The sequence below is a fragment of the Battus philenor genome, unplaced genomic scaffold (assembly GCF_028537555.1).
Source record: "Battus philenor isolate CCGP_79_NKW_IND1 unplaced genomic scaffold, ilBatPhil1.0.hap1 SCAF_5, whole genome shotgun sequence".
NCBI lineage: Eukaryota > Metazoa > Arthropoda > Insecta > Lepidoptera > Papilionidae > Battus > Battus philenor.
The window spans coordinates 5,658,635-5,683,403 of record NW_027181715.1 but is presented as its reverse complement, the minus strand read 5'-3'; the positions used below and the strand labels follow the sequence as shown (position 1 = coordinate 5,683,403).

The following is a 24,769-nucleotide window of genomic DNA, read 5'->3' as shown; positions in this document are numbered from 1 at the left end:
TATAATAATAATATAATTTTGCTGTAACAAACTCCATCGCTAAATTGTCAAAGCGAGCGCTATTTTAGAGCTATCAAGAGGCTTCGAAAGAACATGTTATAAGTGAGATTCTAGCCATAATGTATGATATAACTCTTTTATTGTCAACGGTATCCCACACAGGATTCACTCAAAAAACTAAAATATTTAAGCAATAAAATTGATTGGAGTAATCCAACTGAGCGCCCATTATATATTATTTAATTCTTTGTTATCAGATACGTTGTTATGGACAGTAAAAATAGGCAAAATATTTTAGGCGAAGAAACTGTGCATAAACAAAACGTGAATTAACATAAATTACTTTCCAATCAGGTTCATGACCCAAAGAATGTTCAAGGATGAAATGTCATTGACCGAAAGTTTTGACAAAAAATAACATTATTCTTTTTGCTTATTAAAAGTTAGCGAAAATGATGTCCCAGATAATTTTTCAATATAAATGGCATCTTAAATATGTCGAATGAGCGCGAATATGTATTACAATGGTTTTTTTTATTTACAATTTATATAAAATATCACACTATTTTACTGATTAATATTAAGAAAAATAATAATTTCTAATAATATTTTTTAATGATTAATGTATGCATTTAAAATTACATTTTTGGGTAAAATATGAATGCAAAATAGTATTTAGCTTTTACGCTAAAATTAGTCGTATAGCATTCATTTACCCAAACTTAAACAGCACTGTTATTTTCAGCCAATTTTTAATAAAATGTATACTTTTGACTATAGAGTGATGAGAAGTCCAGGTCTTTATAGTAAGTGATACACTAACCGATTCCGTAATATAATATCGTACATAATATCACGTCTGCGCTTATCACCTTGAAATATGAGAAGATAGGAAGGTATAAAGGCGGCATCAGGTTGACATATAGCTTTAAATAACATATTCCATATCTCCTAAATAACATATATATATATATATATATATATATATATATATATATATATATATATATATATATATATATATATATATAGGACCGAGTCAAACGAAGGCAAGACTTTACTCGACTCTTAATATAGTATATTTCGATGACTTTAATATACTATGTTGACGATGAAATAATATTTATTGTTTTCCGTTTGTGCTATATCAAAAAATATTCGCTGCCTCTTTAATCTTAGTTACGAAAACAGAATCACTGATAAAAATATCTAAGAACCGTAACAGTAATAATAACTGGTTTCAGTTTGTTAGACGCCTTAGGATGCTTTAAAATGAAGGAGGCCGTTATAGTTCAGTCTGATTCCAGGCATTTTTCTCCTGACGTATACAAATGATCATTGTAAATAATTATAACTGGTTAATATTCTGAACATATTTATAAATTAATTAAGAAGATATTACTAGAATATATTAAGAAGAAATTCATTAAAAAATATAAGTTTCATGATTTAGATAATATTTATTATACTTGTATACGTACAGATATTTAAAACATAGATAATAAAAAAGTGTTAAATATTTACAAATAATTAAATTAGTACATCAGGATCGGCGTCTTCAAATCCACTTATGAGATACAGCGGTGGTATATGACTAAAATTAAATAATATCGCTAATCAGAACGCTAAACGTGTTTCGAGTGACAGCTCTTTTTTTAAATGGTCCCCACTATTGGGGACCTCTCGTTCCACCCCCTGTTTTGTTAGGAACGAGGATGTACTTTCTTTAGTAAATTTTTTACGTCCTTTTTATTATTTTCATACTCTTCTTCCATTCTTAAAAATCTCTATCGTTCTGTTCTTCATTCCATAATTCAGTCAATTTTTCTCTTCCGCTCTAATATCCTTACGTCCATCCTCAATTACTGCAGCTTAGTTTATTTATACAATTTATTTATTTCACAGCTTTTTTAGTTAATTTTACATCTTTTACCTATATATCACAGTTCTCTTTTTTTAATATTAGTATTTACATATTTAATTTATTTCTTTTATGAAAAGTTCTTATATACATTTGTGTATTGCACTGTTTATCTTATCATTTGTCTATCTTATTTGTTTATCTTATCCATTCTCTGTCATAGAGTGATAGCTTTAGGACCACGGTTCTCCTACGAGAGCCCGTGCGCCTCGTCACTTCATGGAGTGTCCGCATAAGCAAACTAACAGCTCGCCGGCCTAATCCGCTAATGAAAATAATTGTGTAGCGCCCTGGACACCCTCCAGCTTTGCTGGTTTAAACAAGGTTGCGACTCTGCGTCATTTACGCCTACGTCGTCTAGCTTTACTTTGTCAATCCATGGAGTTCCTTTTTCTCTCGATCACGCCATCTTAATAAATCATTTGCAACGGCAACGACTGCCGTGTTAATGGCATCCATCTTGCAAGTCCATATTTTTCATATGGCCGATTATATGGTGCTTGTTCTGTGTTGGAAAAACATCATCTTATTTTTTATGCCAGAAAAAAAAAACTAAAGTTTTGTATCAAAAAAAAACACTACAATAAATACTACGTTTTCTAGTTTTTAATTATTAAGTTCGGCAATGATTATGCATAGCTAAGACGGGACAACGTCTGACGGGTTTTTAGTAAAATATGTATATTATTGATTATGACACCTCTTTTTTAAAAAATATTAAAAATATGACAGTGAGCTGACTCGAGAATCAGTTAAAAAGTATGAATTATGTCATTATTTTAGATGCAATAGATTAAAGATAAATACTACAAAATCACTAAATAAATGATATAAATTGTCAATAAAATATCGTGCAAGTATTTAGAAATCAGAGTCAATGGCAAGAGCAACTAGAATAGCTCTGGACATCGCTTTGGGTATGTTTGTTTCAAATTACAAATTCAAAAAGAAACTGTAGCAAATAAGATAGCATTTAACATTACAAACTTTACACATCATCAAATATTTTAAAATTTAAGCGTTGTTAAAAAATGAAAACAGTTTCTTTCTTTGCATTTATTAATAATTGATCTATTTGTTACAGTTTCTATTAAATATATTCGACCAGCTGTAGTAAAGATATGGCAAGGGTCTAAAGACTATATCATAACAACATCCGCTAAACGTCTTGTAGAAAATACATTCGTGGAAAAAGCAGAAAATACACTTAACAATGTAACGGATTATTTAGAGACTAAAATAACATCGCTTCGTGATCGTCAGATACCAAAAGAAATAGAATATCTACAAAAAGAATTAGAGAATGTAAAGGGAAAAATTAAAAAAGATAAAACTGGTTAAAATGTCTTTCATTTTCACTGCCTGACCTTCATCCTTACCTTATTATTGCTTAATCGATATTCTTCTCTTTTAATATACAGTAAATAAGTCAAAAGACTAAATTGATATATGTTTATGTAATTTTAGTTGCAACCAAAGCTATAAAACCTGCTGCTGGCACTGCATGGCAGTATGCGAAGATAGAAATGGTTCCTCCGCTTACTGTTGCGTTCTTCACTGGACCTGCTGGTAGAAAAATAGAAAATGCTGTCTCCAACGCTGCCAGTGGTCTAATAACATCTTTAGAGAGTATGATACGTGATATGGATGCAGAAGAAGCGAGGCAAATACGACTTAAAGAAGAAGCTATTCGAGCCGCTCAAGAAAAGTTAAAAGCAGAAGCTAAACTCGCAAAAGAAAAAGCGATGCAAAAAGCACTAGAAGCACAAAAAGCTAAAGCCAAGGCTAAAGCTATGGAAACTAAGAAAGAAGAGCCTCCAAGTCCACCACCTAAGGCTAAACCTGCTAAAAAGAAGCCTGTGAAAGATAAAAAGAAACCTAAACGAGGCGGTAAAAAGTGAAAACTTCAACTATAAAATAGAACCGTTGCTCTTTTATTCATGTAGATGTTTTTAATAAATTATTCAGAATGCTTTTAAACTAGTTATTAAAAAAAAGGCTAAGGAAACCCAAACACCTAATTTTGACAAATCTCTTATCGTTTAGTTAATTTATTATTTAAAATTTAATATTTACAGTTAAAGTATACGAAGGGATTAGACTTTGCCACGATTACTTTTACAAACAATTTAAAAATGGTTGATTCGAAATGTTTTCCTTCATTTCGATAAAATGCTTAAAAATTAAAGAGATACATCGTATTGCCTATAATTGAGCCACGCTAGGGAGTTGTGAGTAATCCGAGAAAAGTAATCGAAACGTGGAGGCATGAATTCATAGGCATTAAAGTTTAACACCGGCAGTTGGGTTAGAGATGTTACCAAATTTAAGGGATTATCACAAAGTCTGAAGAAGTATAACAGTTTTAGCAAAACATTAAGGAATTTTACAACGTTACTACTGTTATTCTTTTGACTATTATATTAACACGTAACTTGTTTATGTCTAGACTGTATTAGATAAAGTATAATTATTTATTTAAATATAAATCAAGATTATTTATATAACAATTAATTATATTTTTATCGTTGGACAATTTTTTAACATAAGCCTGGAGTGGTAAAAAGTGATGGCAATATTATCGCGTCATCCGTAGTCATTTTTTAACAATCTGAGTAACCAAACCCACAGGCTGAAATAAAAAAAAATACTGGCCGAATGAAAAGCCACATTTATTTAAAACTATTAATTCGTTGTTTTGCTTTTCATGACACAATAAATTTTTGACAATGTAAAATTTTATGCTTGCTTACAGTAAATTTCTCTGGTAAGCAAAAATGAATATCGCTAAACTGACAAATAGTTACTTGCGTAAGTATTACTTTTATATTTAAATGTAAATTGTATATTGTAATAATTATTATATGTAATTGTTGTGTACTGGTATACAAATTCTTTATTTTAATATTTACTTTAAATTTTAAGGAAAAACTAATGAGTTAATCTTCAATTTAATTTAGCGGAACTCTCATATTCATTAATACTAACGAATGGAGACAGTCAGTTTTTCTAAAACTTTGATTTAATGTTTCTATGGAGGCGATTTTATAACAACTAAATACTCCTTAAAGCAGATAATTAACTCGATATCATATTTTTAACCAGGTATCAGGGTCATCCCAACTGTGACAGATATTTATGGACATGCTTTTAATAGGAACAAAGAAAAGCTGTCTAAACTTCTTGCAGGTATAACATTCTTATTTTGAAAAACTGATTACTTTTTATTTGTTTATTTGACGTTTGTAATAAATTATTACATTTTTACTATTAAAGAGAAATCACGTAAAGTGATGCAGTCAGATTTAGCAGAAAAAATGAGAGTTGCCAAACATTACTATAAAGTAGAAATGAAATCGCCTTCCAGTAGCGAAATACAGGTAACGTTTTTTATATCGTCTAGTCCTGTTTGTCTTTCTATGACATAAAACTTAAAAAAGTTTTAGATATTTAGAGTTATTAATTATAAAAAATATTGACATAAAACTTTTTTGGTAAGTATTATTAAAGTAAGAAAATTAAGGAATATTTTTTTTTTTGAATTTAGCCTTATATTTCATTTTTACTTAAAACCAAAACAAAATGCCGTTTAATGGAAAAACAATTTACAAAAATTTTAAGTTAAGTAAACGTAAGTTTTTCAAAAATTAGTAGGAGGTTTAAAACAATAGTTGTATTTGACCTTAAAATTTATAATCTAGCTGGTAAACAATTATAACCCAATGCCCAAAGACCAAGTTTTTTTAATGTATTTAACTTACATTTTTGTTAATTACAGGCATTACGAGAAGACATTACACTCGTACAAGAATTTATTAAAAATGGATGCTATAATTTTTTAACGGTCAGGCAGGCATGGCTTTTATTTTTAGTGTCTGTCGAAGTCGGTTTATGGTTTTTCATGGGAGAAACCATTGCTAAAATGCGTATCGTTGGCTATAAAGTTTGAAGAAATTGTAATTTTTAAAATAATCTGCATTTATTTATATTTGTTACCTTTGATGCCTGAAAATGTGATAAATTTGTTTGTAGTAGGTTTCTTTTTGAATAAAAAAATGAATTAAAAGCAAAAAGATTTTTTTAAAATCTCTTAATTTCAGCAATTGTGTTATAATGTAATAATTGAAACTTTGACAAGTATGGGAGTTTTAATATTTAAAATTACTGCTATTACTATGCTTTCTTATCTGTAATCTTAAGTCTGACATTAAACTGACAGCTGTTACAAATGTGTTTGACATTTGAACGTCATACTTGCAAAATGGTAGTGAAGGTGCAATGCGGTGTTTCCGCGGAAACGTTAGGACGGGAATCATGATTCCAAAGCAAAAAAAAACTTTTAAAAAATGATATTCAGTGCATCTTGTTAATTTTTATTTTGGAATAAATTCAGTCAATCTTGTAAATTCTCAGTGATAAATTTTTTAGTTCATTTTATTAGTAATGTTGCGGCGGATTAATTTTTATTCAATATGTATAGCATTTGGTCTCAGTGTTCTCTTAATTCTTGCTGGAAGTCGATATACAGATAACACAAATTATCGTCCGTCCTCCGAAAATCGTAGAAATATAAAAAATTTTTTGAAAATTGAAGAAGGAGATGAAAGTTTAATTCAGCCCGTACCAACAAATCCCTACGATGGCTCTCCAAACGTAGAAAAAATTTTCGAAAGGACGAGATCAAAAATCAAATTTGAATTATGGAATTATAATTACACTGCGTCTGGAGTTCATCGTCTTGAAGACCTTCTCATGGAATCGGGCGGGCGACCTTTGAAGAGTCTAATAATTTCAACTTGGAGGTCTGGTACAACTTTTCTCGGTGAGATTTTAAATGCAATGCCGGGAAATTTTTATCACTATGAGCCACTTTTAAAATACGAAATTATACAAATAAGAGGTCCTCCACATGCTGACAAAGCTTTAAAAACAATAAAAAGTATGATGAAATGTGATTTTATTGGAATGGAAGACTATTTTGAGTACGGGAAAGGACACTTGCATCAATTTAGTCACAATACGCGATTATGGGACCATTGTAAATATAAGAAAGAATTGTGTTTCGATTCTGAATTTACTACAAAGTTTTGTAAGCTCTTCCCCTTTCAAAGTATGAAAGTTGTTCGTGTCAGATTACGTCTTGTTCGGGAGATTTTACAGGATAAAGAGTGAGTATGGTAAAAAACAAGAAACTTTTTAGAAGTTCAATAATAATTACAATAAAAAAGTTTTTCCATTACAAACCTTTGCAATGTCTGTCAAGTCTCTTATATCTCACTTTCATTAATATCATATGTTGTATAATTAGTAAATACTAATACATGAAATAGTTACTTATATTTTAGTTCATTAGCTACTCATTTAAAGTAATATAAATTAAGGCCCACAAATGTTAATTAGATTTTTATTAATAGATTACTATTTTATAAAATTTCACCCACAAACATATTTGATCAATTAAGATTTTTCATTATAAAAGTATCATTGATATGTAATAAAATAAGCCATAAACATGAGTTATAAAACTGTATTGAGAAAACAAATTTATTTGTTTATGCTGCAGTAAAACTACATAATTTTTAAATATACCTACAAACAACCACAAAAAGGTCTCCTATTATTCTGTGAGATTGTTCATAATATTTAATTATTTACATTTAATTGTTGTTTCTAGATATATAAATGTTTAAACTCAAAATGTAATGTAGTTTATCATTTAATACCAAAATGAAATGAAAAATTTTATTACAGAAATAATGGTTTTTATCTTATGGGAAACTGTTACATTGTTCACAATACAATTATTCACAATAAATGGAAACTTCTATTACACAGATTTATTCAATGAAGGATCTGATTACTATAAAAGTTTAACAACATTATACACAAATTTCCATTACAACATTCAATGCTCATTTTATACAACATACATCACAGTGGGTTTCTAATAGCAAGATATATGCCTGAATAAAAATCTCTGATTTAGATTAAACTAGAACATGATTCCTGGCTTTTTTAGATTAAGCCTGTATAACTTACTTTAACTAATGTGTCTTTTTGCAGGCTTAATGTTAAAGTGATTTTACTAATCCGTGATCCTCGAGGAGTGATGCAGTCAAGGCAGCATCGTAACTTTTGCCAACCAGCGCCAGATTGCTGGAAGCCGGAGTTGTTGTGTGCTGATATGATAAGTGATTATGTAGCAGCTGGGCGTTTATTACAACAGTATCCAGATCGTCTAATGTAAGCAAATTGCATTTTTTTGTCTTAAATTACAACTCTGACAGGTGATATTACATTACAATATTTAAACAAAGGTACATATGGTCAAGTTGTCAAATTTTAAATTATACTCAGGTGGCAATGGGACCATGTGTGTGAGAAGAACACCAGAAGAGTTCAATTTAATAGAAACTAGAGTAAAGCAATACATTCCTAAGCTATATAATCTTTTAGAAAATTATTAACTGTAATTTTTTCAAGTTTTTGTTTGATGATTAAAATAATATGATTATTATACATTTAATAAGTAATTCCTGTATTAAAACTAATACCATTTAGCAGGACATGTATAATAAGCCCATGAAATAAAGTTTCTTTAATGAATATTGTATATTTAAAAATTAATGTATTAAGTTTTCTTTCAATAACATAAGTATTGAGCAAATTTTTGCGATACGGTTTAAATGCCCTGAAATTAAACAAAACTATAAAGGCTTAATAATAATAAATACTGAGTGTTATAAATTAATAATAATCATTGTTAAACACATTGATAATTATTGACAGAAGAAAATGGAAATTCAAATTGGAATATATTTATTAGAGTAGGCATTTACATGCAATTTTAAATTGTTGATTATTTTAACATTACATAAGCTATCACTAATTCAGATGCTGATCTACTGAGGAGAGCCGACTAGAAACCCAAAAGGTGCTCATTTTAAAAGTACTTTTAACAATCTTTGTTATGTAATGTACACATAATATGAACTATATAAATGAGTCATGTACAAACCAAGATCCAAGATTTATTCAATAATATACATTTAATTTTAAATTTGAAACTAAGACAAGAAAAGTCTAAGATAATGTGGAACTTTATTATGTATGTGTACAATCAGATCCATGGAGAATTTGTTAAATTTTAATTAAGAAATAATAGGCGTTACATTTCATTTCAATTCATATATTTATCATGTGTCTGTCACTATTTTATATGTAAAATTTAAAATTTTGGCACATCAATAATATGTTATTCAACATACTAGCTGATCCTGCAAATGTTGTTTTGCAAAAAAATTAAAGTTTTTAATTAACAAATAAAAAATAAGGGTTGATCGCAGAGGCGTGAAAATTTAGTGTTGTATGTATTTATGCTGTATCATAAAAAAAATAAAAACAAAAAATTTTGTTAAAAAATTTAAAAAAAATTAGGCGTTGACCACATTTAGAGGGATGAAAAATAGAGGTTGTTCTATTCGAAAATCGGTCGAGCCGTTTTGGAGGAGTTCAGTCACGCACACCGTGACACGAAAATTTTATATATTAGATATTGAGAAGCAACCATTAGAACAATATATAGTAAATTACAATATTTATTACAAGACAATCTTTTGTTACTTTCTCATTGAAATCTTATTTTTGAAAAACGCAACAAACATTTTATTTATTAATACCAAAATATTCTATGATTTGAGCACCCTTCTATGTCGTGATTTATATTATTAGTTTGTGTTTTTGCATTAAATCTATTTGTAATTGGAGTTATTCTGCACCACACTTAAAAAAATAGTTTTGTCAACTGCTACTAAATGTTAGCACACGAGTATATTCATTGCGCTAACTAATGCCAATTTGGGTCACCTCAACATTAGGCAGCTATTCAATAAATAGAAGTAATTCAACACTAACAATTATAGCGGTTTATGTGAATGGTATCATGAAAATTGAAACTTTCTGAAATTGAGTTAATATAACTTATTTTTGCTTTTTTGTAAAGTAACTACATGACTAATACTTGCTGGAAGTACAGAAAGCTTTTATTTTTTTTAATGATTATTCGTGTATACCTCTGCCTTTTATGGGTCTAATTTCATAAATTCTATTCTTGGTAATTTTAATTAACAAAAAAATGTAGGAACGTTTTATACCAATAAAAGCTATAGTTCAAAATTATTCATTTTTTTTAATGCTCCTTCAGTCTTCTTGTGGGTGTAATCATCAAAAATCCTTTTTTAAATCAAGTCCGGGCTAGGTTCCAAATGCCGTGACGAGTATGTAGGTCATAAAAAGGCTTATGATTTAACGTTCATTCAGAATTAAATCTAAACATTTTTTACCATCCTTATCAGAAAGTCATTTTTATCCGCTTGCCTATAGCATGACCAATAATATAATATGTTTCAATCCTATATATGATTAAACATTTATAAAATGTGACCATTCAAACTCGCATCAGTTTTTAAATGCCATATGACTTTCCAGGATTTAAACTTATGTGAAAGTTCTTTGATCCGGCATTTTTTAAATAAGTTTTCAGTTTCAAACACTGTAAGACGGGTATTAAAGTGATTATTTTTACACTTTTTTTGTGTAGAATATTTTTAGTTTGTTTACATCCTATCAAGCTTTATATGGGTTATGATTGACGTCAAATGTTAAACAGCTATGGTCGGACTTTTTTATTTACTCACTGGTCGGTGCAGGAAGCAAAAAGTGTATTCTAACTTCCTCGAATCTGTTTAATTTTAACATTCCTCACGCCTTTTTGATAATATGAAATAAAAGTTGCACCTTTCTCGAATGAACATTGCGCGAGAATATAATGATTTACTTTTATTTATAAAGATAAGGTGGTTCAATTTTGTAAACTTTACGTTGGAAAGGATTATTAAAAGGTGAAAGTTACTTCAGTGGTCGATGCTGTAGTTTGAATACATGCCTGTGCCAAACTAAAATAACGTGAAAGTTTACGTAAGTAGGTTCCGTTCTCTTATCTGGTTAGCAGTTTCCGCAATGCTGTCTATCATGTACGAAATGCAGTAGAAAAAAGTTTTGTCTTGAATTATACGGTATCAAATCTTTTTGCGATGTCGGTCATTGTAACAGCATTATGGCCTCATCACTTTCAGAAGCCAAAATGTTGATCACGATATACTTAGAGAGATGTACAGAGACCAGTTTTTTTGTTTTCTATTTAGTAAGCGGATATTTGAATTTTTTTTAATAGGCCGACAATTGGAAAGACATGTTGTAGGCACTTAAATACAAATATACCACATAATTACACGATCGAATGAGATTCATAGACTAACGAAAGCCCAGCGAATAGGCAAGTAACAGTACATCAGCAAACAAAGACACGACGCAAGACGACCACCCAAAAGGCGGGTCGATGATATGGTCATCGGAAGACGCTGATTAATACCCTAAATAAAATTTCTCTCAATAGCATCTTTTTTCTTTCGCATAGCGTGGCAAAAGTACACTAAAACTGTTAAGGGTCGTTGCTTGATTGTCTACGATATCGGCCACATTTTTCTCCATTATCAAGGCATCAACATTCAAGTTTCTCCGCTATAAAAACTGTAAGCACTAAAGTTCTTTCAATGCGGTATTTCTCGTCGTCTTTTGATCAAACGAATTTCATCGAAGATCGACTTAAGGACACCAATTTCGTTGATTGAAATGTGCTAGCATTCGAGCTGAATGTTTTAGAACACCGCGCTCTAAGAGAACAATATAGAACAATATATCTATTGCCTTAACTGGCCTTCTACTGTCTCGATTTGACCCGAGAATGAAATGCTTTTGAGTTGGCCGCTTTGACGTATATTGCGGTGAGACATGGAAGCTTCAATACCTTTGGTACATAGTAGTATATCATCATTGTCATGTCATATAGTGCCATCAAAACCGCAGTACCGGTCGAAAAAAAGTATGAGCACAGCCGCCGCAAGCGTTGACAGCGAATTGACGTATCAGAGCAGTTGATACCTCCCCCGCCCGCCGCGCATACCAAAGGCGCGGTACAGCGGCTATGGTAGCAATAAAGATTACGAAAAGAATTATAAGAAATCTTTGGTATGAATCTATGCATTGTAAGATGAATTCTGGTCCAAATATGATAATGACTAACCTTTGCATGCAAACGTGTAAGAAACTAAAATTGTTATTGTGTGATTTTTGTGATTATGATCTTAATGTCATTTTTTACTAAATTTTTTCGACCGCTAAACATCTTGGCAACGTTCCATAAACTAAAAATTAAGTTCATGAATACAGTTGTTCAGAACGAGCCTCCATCAACAAAAGCGATGAAGTGTTTCGTTTTTTTCTTCTCGAGTACAAAACCATAATGGACATAAAACAACGTAGCATGAAAGCCTTCTTGCTTTTCTTTCTTATTGAGAGTCATTCAAGTATATTTTTTGTAGTAGCACTTGTAACTTTACATAATGGTTTTGTGGGTTTATTTTCGTGTATAAATTTAATATTATCGAGGTATAAAAAACAAAATCCTACTATTTTATAATGTATAATAATCAACAAAAAGACCAAAACATGCAGAATATTTTCTTTTATGTTGAAATATAATTACAAAATGATACCTTGTAGACCAGGATTTTCTAACCATTTTTGTGATATGCTCCACCTTAGGCTTTCTAAAATTCTTACCTCTGAACATACCTAATTTTTATATTAAAGCGGAAGGGTAAAACTCGTGCCTAGTCCACTTTGAAATTGCATGGGCCCGACGTTATGAAACACTGCTATAGACATTAGTACCAGAAAAACACAACTTATACAAGGAACTAAGGATACGTTTACATTTAGCGATTCCACTGTTTGGACGTGATTGTTCTTATCCCATGATTTGGTTTTTTTAACCACATTTCTATTTATCTTGACATATTCTTTGAATTGTTTCTAGTTTAGTCATGACTTCATGTGTTATACATACGACGATATAAAATACATGAGATAACTCAATAATGTAAATATTGGGTCGGCTTTTCGTCCATTGAGAAGACAGTTTTTAAAATATGTATACAAAAAAATGGTTACCAGCACGCCATTCTTCCTCATCTTTAAATTTCTTTACAGTTTTTGACGCCAACGATTGTCGAAAGCCATTCACCCGTCCCTTTTATTTGCTTACAAAAGTGAGAGATCATCGAAGCGATGTAAGAGCTCGGCAGCCACTCAATTCGGTAAATACTATGTAGCGACCAGAGCCGAGGCTTAATCGGTAATTCTCGGGTTTCGTTACTTTAAAATAGGTCTTATGCTAGGCGCCCTCTGCGCAATCTCAAACCCGCGAAAACTGCAAATGCCATTTTTGCAGCATCGACAGTTCGGTTCATTAAATAAACAAACTGAAGATATTAAATATGTGTTAATACACATATTTTTTCTATTGTTAAAACAGTTCTTTATTATAAATTAGCATGGTTATTAACTAAGAATTATAAATTATAACTATGATATACAAATTAAACATCGAAAAACAGTTCTTTGCATGTTTCGTACGACCATTGTAATGACTTTATGCCTTGTTTCAATTGCCGTAATATGAGTGGAAGAAATATATTGTCATTGTAACAATTTCACAGTTCATCACTCCCATAAATTTATATTAGGCGTTCCAAATAGTGTGACTGGAAACAATGTCGCACTGTTGGGAACACCTTCATTTTCTTATTTTGGCCGATTAATCAACTACACTTAAAGATGTTAATTTGAACACACTGGTTTTTATTCAACCTTTCAATTGGCCTTGTTACGGCGCAGTGATACTAAAATATTAATACAGGTTTAAATACAAGTACGTTGAATATAATTATTTAATGTTTTGTTTCTTGTGTACGGTATTAAAAAAAGAACTTTGTTTTGAGTTATTCATTGTCCGCCTCAATCTTATGTTTATTTTTATGTAGAATAATGTACATGTGGTAATACAGAGCCTATATCCGAAAGGCTAAATAAACTAATTTTATCGATTGCATTCAAGTTAAAATACATAACGTACATAGCTAAAAAAGAAAATTATTTTTATGCAGGTTTTTTTAATTACTTTAGCGGAAAATCTTAACTTTTTTTAATTTTCATGTTTCCGTAAGCAAATTTTCTGTACATGGCCAAAAAAAAATAAAGCACGAAAGAAAAAAATAAAAAAGGGATGGCAATTTATGTAAAAAAATTCACACTTTAAATTATACCTTTTTTCCGATAGTCTTAAAAGAAAAAAAAATATTTTAATGCTGTTAGCCATTTCACTATAAACCTATTACAGCTTGACGTTGATTTATGGGGCACTATAACACTTAATTTTAAATATCTCATTATCCGCCGGCTCATAGCAGAACTACCTTGCGGCCTGGTTGACGATTCGAAAATGCTTATGGACAGCGTATTCCAAAAAATAATTTGATTTTGAGTAAGGATTCTAAATAAAAAAGAAATTTTTGTTAGCGATTAAAGAAAGTATCTATTATTCGTAAAAAGAAAGAACAAAGTCTTGCCTTTCAGATGGAGAATAAGAGCGTGATAATATAACATTGAAAGTCGATAGAATATAACCTCTTAGATTTTTATGTTACCTTTTTATATTATTGTCACACAAAATTACCTCAAATCCGCACAAGTTCAAATACAAGGTATCTTCGTATACTAAGTAGGTTAAGCGTACTAGAGAATTTTGCAAATTTCTCCAATATTTTCACAATGGCCGACACTCACCGCAAGTTTCTTTTGTTAAAATGTTTGATTTTCGATAAAGGAACCTTATTGTACCCTATTGTATTTTTAAAGCAAGTTTCGAAGTCAAAATTCAATTTTATAATATTGTTTTTAATTTTTACTTATGTTGATGTAAACCATAGCATATAAAAAATAATTTCTACGCCACATTGTACAATATATTTAATTTTACCAAGTTCCACTAAGTTCGTCTATCTAAGATCTTTATTTTTTTGTTTTTACTATTGCCTTACTGCCATTTAAAGGCTTAAGGAGACATTAGCAAGCTCGAGGGCTCCCGAGGGAGCATAGGCTCGAGCTGCTTTATGTTACTTTCGTACTAGCGAACTGAAGTATTCATAACGTCCCCTATTTAGATCTGCTACCACCTCCATAAACAGTATCAGTGCTCATCAAAATACGTTACTGCCTCCGTTGGAAACCGATGCTGTAAAACAATTAGCATACTGGCCATAATATGTTGTTTAATCAAAATAAAAAAAAATTATCATCGTTACAGGGTTTTGCGATACGAAGATCTGGCGTTAAACCCAAATATAACTACGCATCAGTTATTCAAGTTCCTGGGTCTCAGTGTAACGCAGTCTGTCGAAGAGTTCTTGCACTCACATACTAACGTCGAGGTAGCCGGCGTGAGCTCCACCTTCAGAATCTCCCGAGATGTGCCTTTCAGATGGAAGAATGTTCTCGATTTTGACTACGTTGAGGGTATACAGGTAATTGTTTTATTTCACTTTGTAATAATATCTAGCGCAATTCTTATTTCTGTTACTTGGTAAAGGAACGAGTCTACTTAATATAGGTATAGCTATCGCTATTTAGGCAACGAGGTCATCTTACATTTGAAAGCAAATACCACGAACGCAGTGCAGTACTATTTGATTCAAAATATCTGCATATACAGAGCATTAGATAGGGGCTTTCACTGAAGTCGTCAAAAACACTTGCAAATGTTTCTACGCCACAGTTACGATCAATGTATAGTTGCGCAGTTTGGAATGTAATTAAACAGAAACTTCTATAATATGAAAGAGAACGCAATACATGCAAAAACATCTTACAATAACACGTACAAGTTCATTGTTGACAAATGATCTTCACGATATAGGCCTTGAACCTAGCGATCGCTGGTAACGGTAAAATAACAGGTACAATAAATTATATAAAATACACAATGTGATATAAACTTAATTCTTACTCAAAGCATAAAAAGTAAAAACTTTATACTAAAATATATCTAGCGTCTCTTCATATTATACGTTTTTATGTCTAGATTTATGCAAGTCATAACAAAAAGTTTATTAACATTTAATAATACAGTCGTGTAATAAATGTACGTACATATATATGTATGTAAGTTTAATTCTACACTTTTACTACCCGCTACTGGTCGTCCTATCTCCATACTATAGTTGTCTAGAAGTAATTGCTTCGTGTGATAAGACCGCCTGTTTTTTTCGTTTTATAAATCCATAGATTTTTATTCCTGTCATTGATTAAGTCACCTTAACTTTTCTAATCTTTAAAAAAATTATAGTTATTAAAATTATCCTGTATGTGCACCAGGTATCTAGCCTGGTGCACATACAGGATAATTGAATATAGTTTAAAAACTTTAAATAGTTGAATGGTAAATTTGTAGCTCGTTGGTCCTTAGAATTGAGCTTGAAAGCTTTTTCACCTATTTTCAGTCATCCTTTATAAAGTGATGAACCTGAAGTAAGTTACATTATTTTATGTCGTCCTTTGTAATGCTATACGCCAATAACTTCGGGCTGTACAAAGTCTAAGGACAAATAGCAAACATTTTTTTAAGTTTAATAGGTACCGATTTCAATTTTGAAAAAAAAAACATTTTCATACATACCATAACGTTTTATATTATTTCTGAAATCATTTATTTTTGGACAGGTTATGTCATACATTAATTGCCAGCAAATGAGCTATACATTCACCCCTTAAAAGTTTTTACATTTATAAATTATCACCTGTATATTACTAAGTCGTTATTATTAAATTTTATTACAAATAGATATTATTACAAACATTCAATGGCGGATTCGTATAGTGCAAACGTCGTATGAAATATGAACAACTAGATCGTGTAATTAAATAGCGACTACGCAATAAAAGATGCGGCATTGTAATGAACGATACTTAACATAATTATTTCCTGTGTGCTTATTCTCATTTTAATGTTTACGTAAAGTTAGTTCTTTAAATTCTTCGAATTTAAATCATTCCAATTTCAAATATGATTTGAATAGAAAAGCTTTTTTGTGTTGAAATGATATTTGTATTTCGAATACGATTAAAACTAGTTTAAGTATTTTCGGCCTAATTCGATTAGAAATGCTACACGCTTATTGGGCAATAACCAAAGTCCCCTTCATGTGGGTCCTTACGCCTAATAACTGCTTAGAATGTCTATTTATACGATCTAAGAGCGTGGTGACCTCTCATACATTCATGTCTTATTTTTTTTTATTTTATCATGTCATTATCTTATAAAATGCCAAGGAACTTTTTCCCCAATTTATTAAAATTTTTGGGAAATAAAGGCAAGTGTAGATACGTTCCGTGTATTATTTATATTCATGTTACATGACCAAAATTTTAAAATAAATAATGTTTCTTTAATTATTCAAATTTAATGTCTCTTATGCGTCGTAAATATGTGATAATCATCTGAACCACAAGGATTGAATTTTAATTTATATGGCGCGGTTTTTTTGTTTAATATTCATCTCACTCGGAACTTAATAACACTATATCGTAGAGTGATTTTGGTGTAATAAATTTAATTTAATATCTCGATTTTCTATCAATACCATTATTTTTTATATTGTCTTGAATGAAATTATGATACAAAACAACCATAGGTCTACTGCGGTGTGTTCTGGACGTAGACGATTCCTATAGACTTCCAATAAGACCGGTTGAAGGCGGCCTGTATTCATCGACTTTCAACGACCTTAATAAGGTCGTCTGTCTACCTTATGGGCGAACGTCTTTTAATGTGCTTACTGCCAGTCCCGGATCTCAACTCCAGAATCTTTGAGCGTTCCCAGCGCCCTATGCTGCACGCTATGTGCCAATCCACTGGACTATTTATAATATATAGATATTTCTAATAGTCAATGATACATTATTAGATAGTATTTCTATAGTATACCTTCAAGAATTCTGCTAATGTACAATTAAAGATACCTATGTTTCGTCAAGTTTAAGTAGTTGTTAATGTACACTTATTGTCAAAGGTGCTGTGAATATTTTTAACTCTATTGTGACATTAAACTGTAAAAAATTGTTATAATATTTCAGATAACATGCAAGGAGGCGATGGGTCTTTGGGGTTACAAAATGGCGCACAACGCTTCACACATGGCAAGCAAAGATTTTTACCCGCTCGAACAGTACAATCTCGTACAATGAACGTAATAGACTGTGATATGATTTGGCCTCAATATCATTTGATGAGGTGTGCTCTCAAATAACAGAATGTAAGTTTTTACAAATACACCAACTATAGTACCCGGCGATAAATATTGCACATCGACCTTTGGACAGAGACAATCGGCTAACTTCGTAGAGCATTACCTCTGTCGCACGATTGACAAAACGACACATAGGTAGTGTGAGACAGAGATAGTGCTCTACGAAGTCGAAATCCGCTGATTGTCTCTTTCCGAAGGTCGATTTGCAATTTTTAACGCCGGGTACTGTAAATACAGTTTAAAAATGTACACTTTAAGTAATTTTTGTATATAATAAACTATAATTTATCTTTGGGGGAATACATATTTCCAGCTGTAACACAGTCACACAGCTGAAATGATGATATATGAAGAATTGATATATATATATTGCATATAAAGGTGGTTTAACTTTATAGGCATCAGATATTCAATGATAATAATGCTGAAAAGACTGCTATTATGTGTATATACATAAAAATTAATGTGTATCTGTCTATCCTTGATAGATTAAAAAAAATACCTCCAATTACCGTGAAAAATTGGTAAAGTATACCCCCGGGAAAGATATTAATTTTTTTTCTTGTTCTTTATCAGTTTATGTATTCGGTATACTGCTTTTTGTTTCAAAATTTTACTTTTACATAACACAGCAACGTGTGAATGGATCCACTTAGTTTCTGCATGAACGTTTTTAACAATGAAAAGTAACTTATGATTTATCTCTAAGAATATTCTGTTCAAATTATTCATTTTGTTCAAAGTAACTATACTTCATATAGGTTTAGGTATTTAGCTAAAACTGAACCAACTTCTTAAGTTAAAACTTTACAGGGTTATTGGCTATAAGTATAAAAACTGATAAGATATGGATGTGTAGCTCTTTTTCCATCAATTAATGTATAGTACACCTTATATCAATTATTCACACAACCATAATTAACTATTACAGAAATAATAAATGAAGTTATAATAATTCCTGTTTGTAGTCTATTAGTCTGTAATGCCAGAAGTTGTTAGCCGATCACATTACAATAGAAAAAAATAATGTAATATATTTCTGAGTGATCATTTTATACAGGGTGATTGGAAATAAGAGTTAAATCTTTTAGTTAACAAATGAACTATACATTTACCCTTTAAAAATTTATCAGCAAACAATTTCCTGATACAGCAAAACTTTATAATCAAGGTAGAATATTATATGACAAAATTAAGTACTACAATAATACATAAATAGTTCAAATAAGCATCTGTTTTACATTTTGCTACCTAACCAGATTTTACGGATTACGAATTGTTGTCTGTTGTGCGTACATTCCTGATTTCATTATTTTCAACTTGATATTTCAAGGTAACAAGACTTTATTCAAGAAAGTCTCCACAATTTGTCAAAACATTACCCGAATTTATAATGTAGTTAAAATATATAAAATAAATATAACATAAAACAATATATTCATATTAAGAGTTCCAAATTATACTTCATTTTAATTAGTCTTTTTTTTTCAGATATTAATGCAACAAAGAAAAGAATCTTAAAGTTTATCTTTTTGTCCAAATTAAGTCGCAAATTTTAACTGTAAGTATGGATGGAACAATCGACAGAACAAATTAAATTTGACATCTTCAACTGGCAGCATCGAACACAAGTTTTTCTTATATGATCACTTAAAAAAGTTATATTAACTTACACAATGAATCGAAACTTAATAAGCATATGTTTTTTTTTTCTCCGCTTAGGAATTACAATTTCGTGATTCCAGAAGACTGAATTTGCTGCGATACAATTCTCACATATATTTGAATCTCTATATACATTGCAGTTTATATATGTAAAAGAGTCGTAAGTTTTAACACACTTTAATAATCATACAAGACTTATTATTTGCGAATTATAATTAAGATCGTTTCTTCTGATCAAGTGAAATAAAACGCCAAAAAGTGTTGCCATGTAAAATAACGACAAAAGTTATTATTTATCTATTTTTAATGATAAATAATAATTTAACAGTGCATGTCTACACATCCCTCAAAGCAATAGTGTTTGAGAGATTCTGTATTATTATGAATCTTACATCAGAATTTATTTATCAAATGTTGCCATACTTTACAATCCAAGTTTTTTTAAACTAGGAGGCCATACTATACTTGAAAAAGTTTATTCCATGATAAGCCTATTTTACCTTCTCCCAAAGGCTGTCGAATATTAATAAATATCATACAATATAATACTCAAACTTTTAACCTATATTTGCAAGTGTTAATTTTGGTGGTCCAAGTTTTTTCAGAAAAGTTATTCAAGCTTCCTAAAATGAAAAAGACAAAACATGAATAATGAGGGATTACGGGCACTTTGATTCTCGCAATATGACTGTTTAATTCTTTGCATTAATTTGTTGGCTGTAACTTTTTGGCGCCAAAGTATTACACTGCGTGATATCGCGTTCCGCGTTTATTTTCACAAATACTTTTCCACAAATTTTAAGCGATAGCCTACACGTTTAATTACTTTCTTTGGTACTATATTGATTTTAATTCTGCTTACACTGAAACAGTGGCGCCATTTTGTTTTTCAATATGGCGCGAAAGCACAACTGCTGTGTAATAGTCAACTGGTCTCTTTATTCAAAGCAAATAACTTCTTATTAGTTTAAATTGTTGGATGAGTCTAAAGATTTTTTTAAATCAGATCAAACATATCTAACGAGTATAAGAATTTTAAATTAACTCTGTGTTAAAACTTATGACCCTACTAAGATGTATCGAGAGATGAATGTGATCAGAAATTGAATGATACTAATTGTTTTTAGTTATGTGTAATAAACATAGACAGTGTGGCATTATATCAAAACGTAAAAGATGGACCATTAATGTTAACAGGGTCAAAATCGCTTGAATATCTTTCTTAGGCAAGGTTTTATATTTGCGAATCTCGGTAGTTTTGTTAGAGTTGTGTATAGGGTAATGTGTGAAGTGTTCAAGCGATTTTAAACCCTCACGCAAACGCAATTTTAATTGATAAGCTTAGGCAATTACTTAATAATTTAGCACTCACGGAATTGACGAATTGTTGATGCTTCCAACGTAGATACCACGTTTTTATAGTTTAGGTGTATGTATATTCATTCGCACTGGTTGTATACAGGCATATATATCAATATTATATACAACATACATATTTTTTAGCTTTCTGTAATTTTAGGAGCCGACTGTACACTTAAATCTGGCTTTTAGTATAAGTTGTATGGAATTGGGACTCGACATAAGGCTCTTTTTACAATGCAGGAAGGATAAACGCGCCTTTAATTTAGGCGAGAATCGGAAACATAAACACCAATTTAAAACAGTTATTAATTATATAGTAATTGGCCAAACATTTGCACAAACGAATTGACATGTAAATTTCGTGTTGTATTTATACAAATGTACTGAAAGTGATATCTGAATGATGATCGGATCTCCGTCCATGATGTAAATTCTAAGCGCGGCCGAACAACGACGACACAACGAAATGATTCCTATAAAGTGTTAACAGATACAAAAGTAACCTAGAGCTGGTTAGGCTAATTTAAACTTGTGAGTTCAACTCGATATTAGCTTAAACTGAAATATATAAAATGTTTGATGTCGTTTATTTCTCCATTTATGTATTTATTCGCGTTTGTATCAGTGCTCGTTTACCATATCGTGAAGGCCACAGTATCAAGCGCCGGTAAGCGTATACGTCAATCTACCTTCATAAGATATACCTCGAGGAAGGGGCGATAAGTTTTCAAACTTTTTTTGAAAACTCTCCAACCTCTATCGGTATACATACTATTAATAATAATTAGATTGCTATTATCAAACTATGAACGTAGTGAGATCATGAAAGTGCACTTTATAAGACAGTAATTAGAAATAAGTTTTGAATGAATTATTTTTAATATTAATAATAGTTGGCAACATTATATCATTGTGTGGCAACATTTATAGCGGTGTGATCATAAATGTAATATTATTTTGCAAATAAATTTTGGATGTAATAATTTGAATTATACACGAAAGTTACTATTACATGATTTGTTATAATTATATTAATCATAGATAGTTGTTTTACAAAGATAAACAATATTCTATAAATTTATCATGACAAAAGGTATAAATTAAAAATGCGAGAATTTAGTGATATTCTGAATTGAATTATTATGAATTTGTCTTACTTTTCTCGTTGTAATTTTGATTATTGATAAAGCGTCTAGAGATAGAGGTTTAAGCTGAGCGCCATCAGTACTCTGTCACTTTAAACCCAGTGATGCCAGAAGCCATCGGGTAAATGACGTTTTTAATGACGAAACAGAAATACTGATTTACAAGCTTGCAAAGAAGACTCCAAAATGGAGAAAAAAAGTGAAATGTGATACATTTTATTCATCAGTTATTACTTTAGAACATTAATATTTTCTTTTATTTTGATATTGATTTTAACAAAAAAATGACTACTAAGTTAGTCATAAAGGTCTGAAATGACTACTGTCTCTCTCTCTCTCTCAATAAGTTATATGAAATAGTAATAGTTGTATTGTAAGTATTACCATAATCATTTAATGAGATGGTATTGCCATTTGTATCGTGGTAATATATACAATATTTTACAATAATATGCTTTCAAAGTATACAACAAAAGTCAATGGAAAGCCATCAATTACTAGTTAAGATAACATGCTTCCTGATAGATCTGACAATATATATTCGGTTATGCCTTAACGAAATACTGGTAGTGATATAAGTAAGAATTTATTATAAATTGCATGTTAGTCAATATAACATATACATGATAGTTTTATTTGTAATGAATCGTTACGACACTGTTGGATAAAAATTATACAAGAGATAATGTTAAGCTAAGATTTTAATTCACTATGTAAAGATGTTATTAAACATTGCGGTTTCTCTTACAGAATATCGAATGCACAAGAGACAATAAAAGAAAAAGCTAGAAAGTTTGACTTTTAGATGGTATAGGTATTTTTATGATTTTAGATGGAATAGGAATATTTATGATTTTCCAAAACTCAGCCGGTAGCCTTAAAGAGACCTCGTAAGGTCTTGAGACTTTTTCACAGATGTCTAAATAAGTTGATCATTATTACGTCCGAATAAAACTGGGCAAAAGGGTGTTTGTTTAGAGACCTGATGGAAATCCCTCAAAGTGAAAATACCAGGTCTTTGTAATTAATCAGAAGTAGATACTTCGCTACAAATTATACATCTATAAGTAGATCTTGGGAATTTATGTGTTAATTAATATTATTATCTTCTTTGGATTGATTACAGTGATCACTTTTATGAATGTCAGAGAAGCCAAATTTGATAGAAACTAAAATCAGATTAAACTCACTTATAATGACATCTTTCAACTTGAGCTACGAGGGTTCCAAACGCCTTTGATCTGAACGTGCCTATAACTATCTCAACGGGTTTTTTGCAATCACTTCCACAGTATTAAAGAATTCATTTCAAAGCCTTATTATCACATAAATTATCCTTCACACTAAGAGGATATTTATCAAATTCTTGTTTAATGAACTTCTCAAATTACATGATAATTCAATGACTATATGGAAGTGTATTTTAACACTTGACAGTTTCCGGCAAATGATTTACTAATTTTATGAACTACTACTCCGCTAGCTCAGTGACCCAAAGTGGGTCTTGGCCTCCGAAGCAAGAGACTTCCACTTTCCTCTATCTTGCGCCATCGTCTGCCATTGGCTGACATTCAATTGGCACAAGTCTGCCTCAACGCGATCGATCCAGCGATACCTGGGTCTATCCACTGGTCTTCGACCCCTCGGTTTTTCCAGGTACGCTACCTTCACGCTCCGATCCGATCCCATTCGCTCCAAGTGACTGAATTTTATGAAGCCTACTCTAACCCATCGCTATTGTTCTTGTATCTATAGAGAAGACTATCACATAAATATCGACTAAATATTGTTATTATTTCTTTACTAAACGTTTCTGTGAGAGTATTTACCGTTCATAGATTGCAAGAACAGTTCTCTTATGGTGAACAACCAACAAGTAGAGGTTCAGATCTCAGGCGCCATTTTGTCGGAATGCTAAACGGGTATTATCGACAAGTGATAGACCACACCGCGGTCCCCTCGTAGGAGTTTTTAAGTTTAGTTACTCCATGGAGTATCCGCCGAAACGATAACAGCTCGACAGCCTTCCAATCCGGTGTATGTAGCGCCTCTAGCCGAGGCTCCCACGGGAACCCTTCGAGCTGAAAGAGGTCTTAGGCTAAATTCCCTCTGCGCCCTGCCACTTTGAACTTCGAATCTGTGAAAGTCTGGTCTCAAAAAATCTGAAAAAGCATTATCCCTATAAAACCGGCAAGACATAATGTTGAAAAAAAAAATAGAGGGGGCCTCATAGTATTCGCTGACATCTGTTAAACTGTACTACGATTCTACGAATGAGGGCAAAGAGACGTGCGTTTTAAAAAAAAGAAGAGTTTTTCATTTGTCTTGTATTTGATTTTTATGGAACAGCGTCGCAGTGACTGGCTGGAACCAGTGTAGATTTTTTATCATATCATTAGCATATCATAAGATAA

General features: G+C 31.0%; 3 protein-coding genes across 3 annotated transcripts; all 3 read left to right on the top strand.

Annotated features, from left to right (window-relative positions):
• The first annotated feature begins 2,798 nt into the window (after nt 1-2,798).
• Nucleotides 2,799-3,822, top strand: LOC137929849 (uncharacterized). The gene is made up of 2 exons (XM_068772966.1): nt 2,799-2,838; nt 3,389-3,822. The coding sequence occupies exons 1-2, from the start codon at nt 2,799-2,801 to the stop codon at nt 3,820-3,822; spliced, it is 474 nt and encodes a 157-aa protein (XP_068629067.1).
• Nucleotides 3,823-4,657: 835 nt separating this feature from the next.
• Nucleotides 4,658-5,870, top strand: LOC137929934 (ATP synthase subunit g, mitochondrial-like). Its single transcript, XM_068773074.1, has 4 exons — nt 4,658-4,732; nt 5,027-5,110; nt 5,198-5,301; nt 5,700-5,870. The coding sequence occupies exons 1-4, from the start codon at nt 4,699-4,701 to the stop codon at nt 5,868-5,870; spliced, it is 393 nt and encodes a 130-aa protein (XP_068629175.1). The 5' UTR covers nt 4,658-4,698.
• Nucleotides 5,871-6,208: 338 nt separating this feature from the next.
• On the top strand, nt 6,209-20,402 carry LOC137929468 (carbohydrate sulfotransferase 4-like). Its single transcript, XM_068772435.1, has 5 exons — nt 6,209-7,089; nt 7,985-8,164; nt 15,186-15,402; nt 18,011-18,189; nt 19,675-20,402. The coding sequence occupies exons 1-4, from the start codon at nt 6,365-6,367 to the stop codon at nt 18,119-18,121; spliced, it is 1,233 nt and encodes a 410-aa protein (XP_068628536.1). The 5' UTR covers nt 6,209-6,364; the 3' UTR covers nt 18,122-18,189; nt 19,675-20,402.
• Nucleotides 20,403-24,769: the final 4,367 nt, after the last annotated feature.

Coding starts and splice junctions, on each gene's coding strand:
- LOC137929934 (XM_068773074.1), top strand. CDS start 4,699: ATGAATATCGCTAAACTGACAAATAGTTACTTGC. Junction 5,111..5,197: donor GCTGTCTAAACTTCTTGCAG/GTATAACATTCT, acceptor TTACTATTAAAG/AGAAATCACGTAAAGTGATG. Junction 5,302..5,699: donor CTTCCAGTAGCGAAATACAG/GTAACGTTTTTT, acceptor TGTTAATTACAG/GCATTACGAGAAGACATTAC.
- LOC137929849 (XM_068772966.1), top strand. CDS start 2,799: ATGGCAAGAGCAACTAGAATAGCTCTGGACATCGCTTTGG. Junction 2,839..3,388: donor AGCTCTGGACATCGCTTTGG/GTATGTTTGTTT, acceptor ATGTAATTTTAG/TTGCAACCAAAGCTATAAAA.
- LOC137929468 (XM_068772435.1), top strand. CDS start 6,365: ATGTTGCGGCGGATTAATTTTTATTCAATATGTATAGCATTTGGTCTC. Junction 7,090..7,984: donor GAGATTTTACAGGATAAAGA/GTGAGTATGGTA, acceptor GTCTTTTTGCAG/GCTTAATGTTAAAGTGATTT. Junction 15,403..18,010: donor ACTACGTTGAGGGTATACAG/GTAATTGTTTTA, acceptor ATAATATTTCAG/ATAACATGCAAGGAGGCGAT.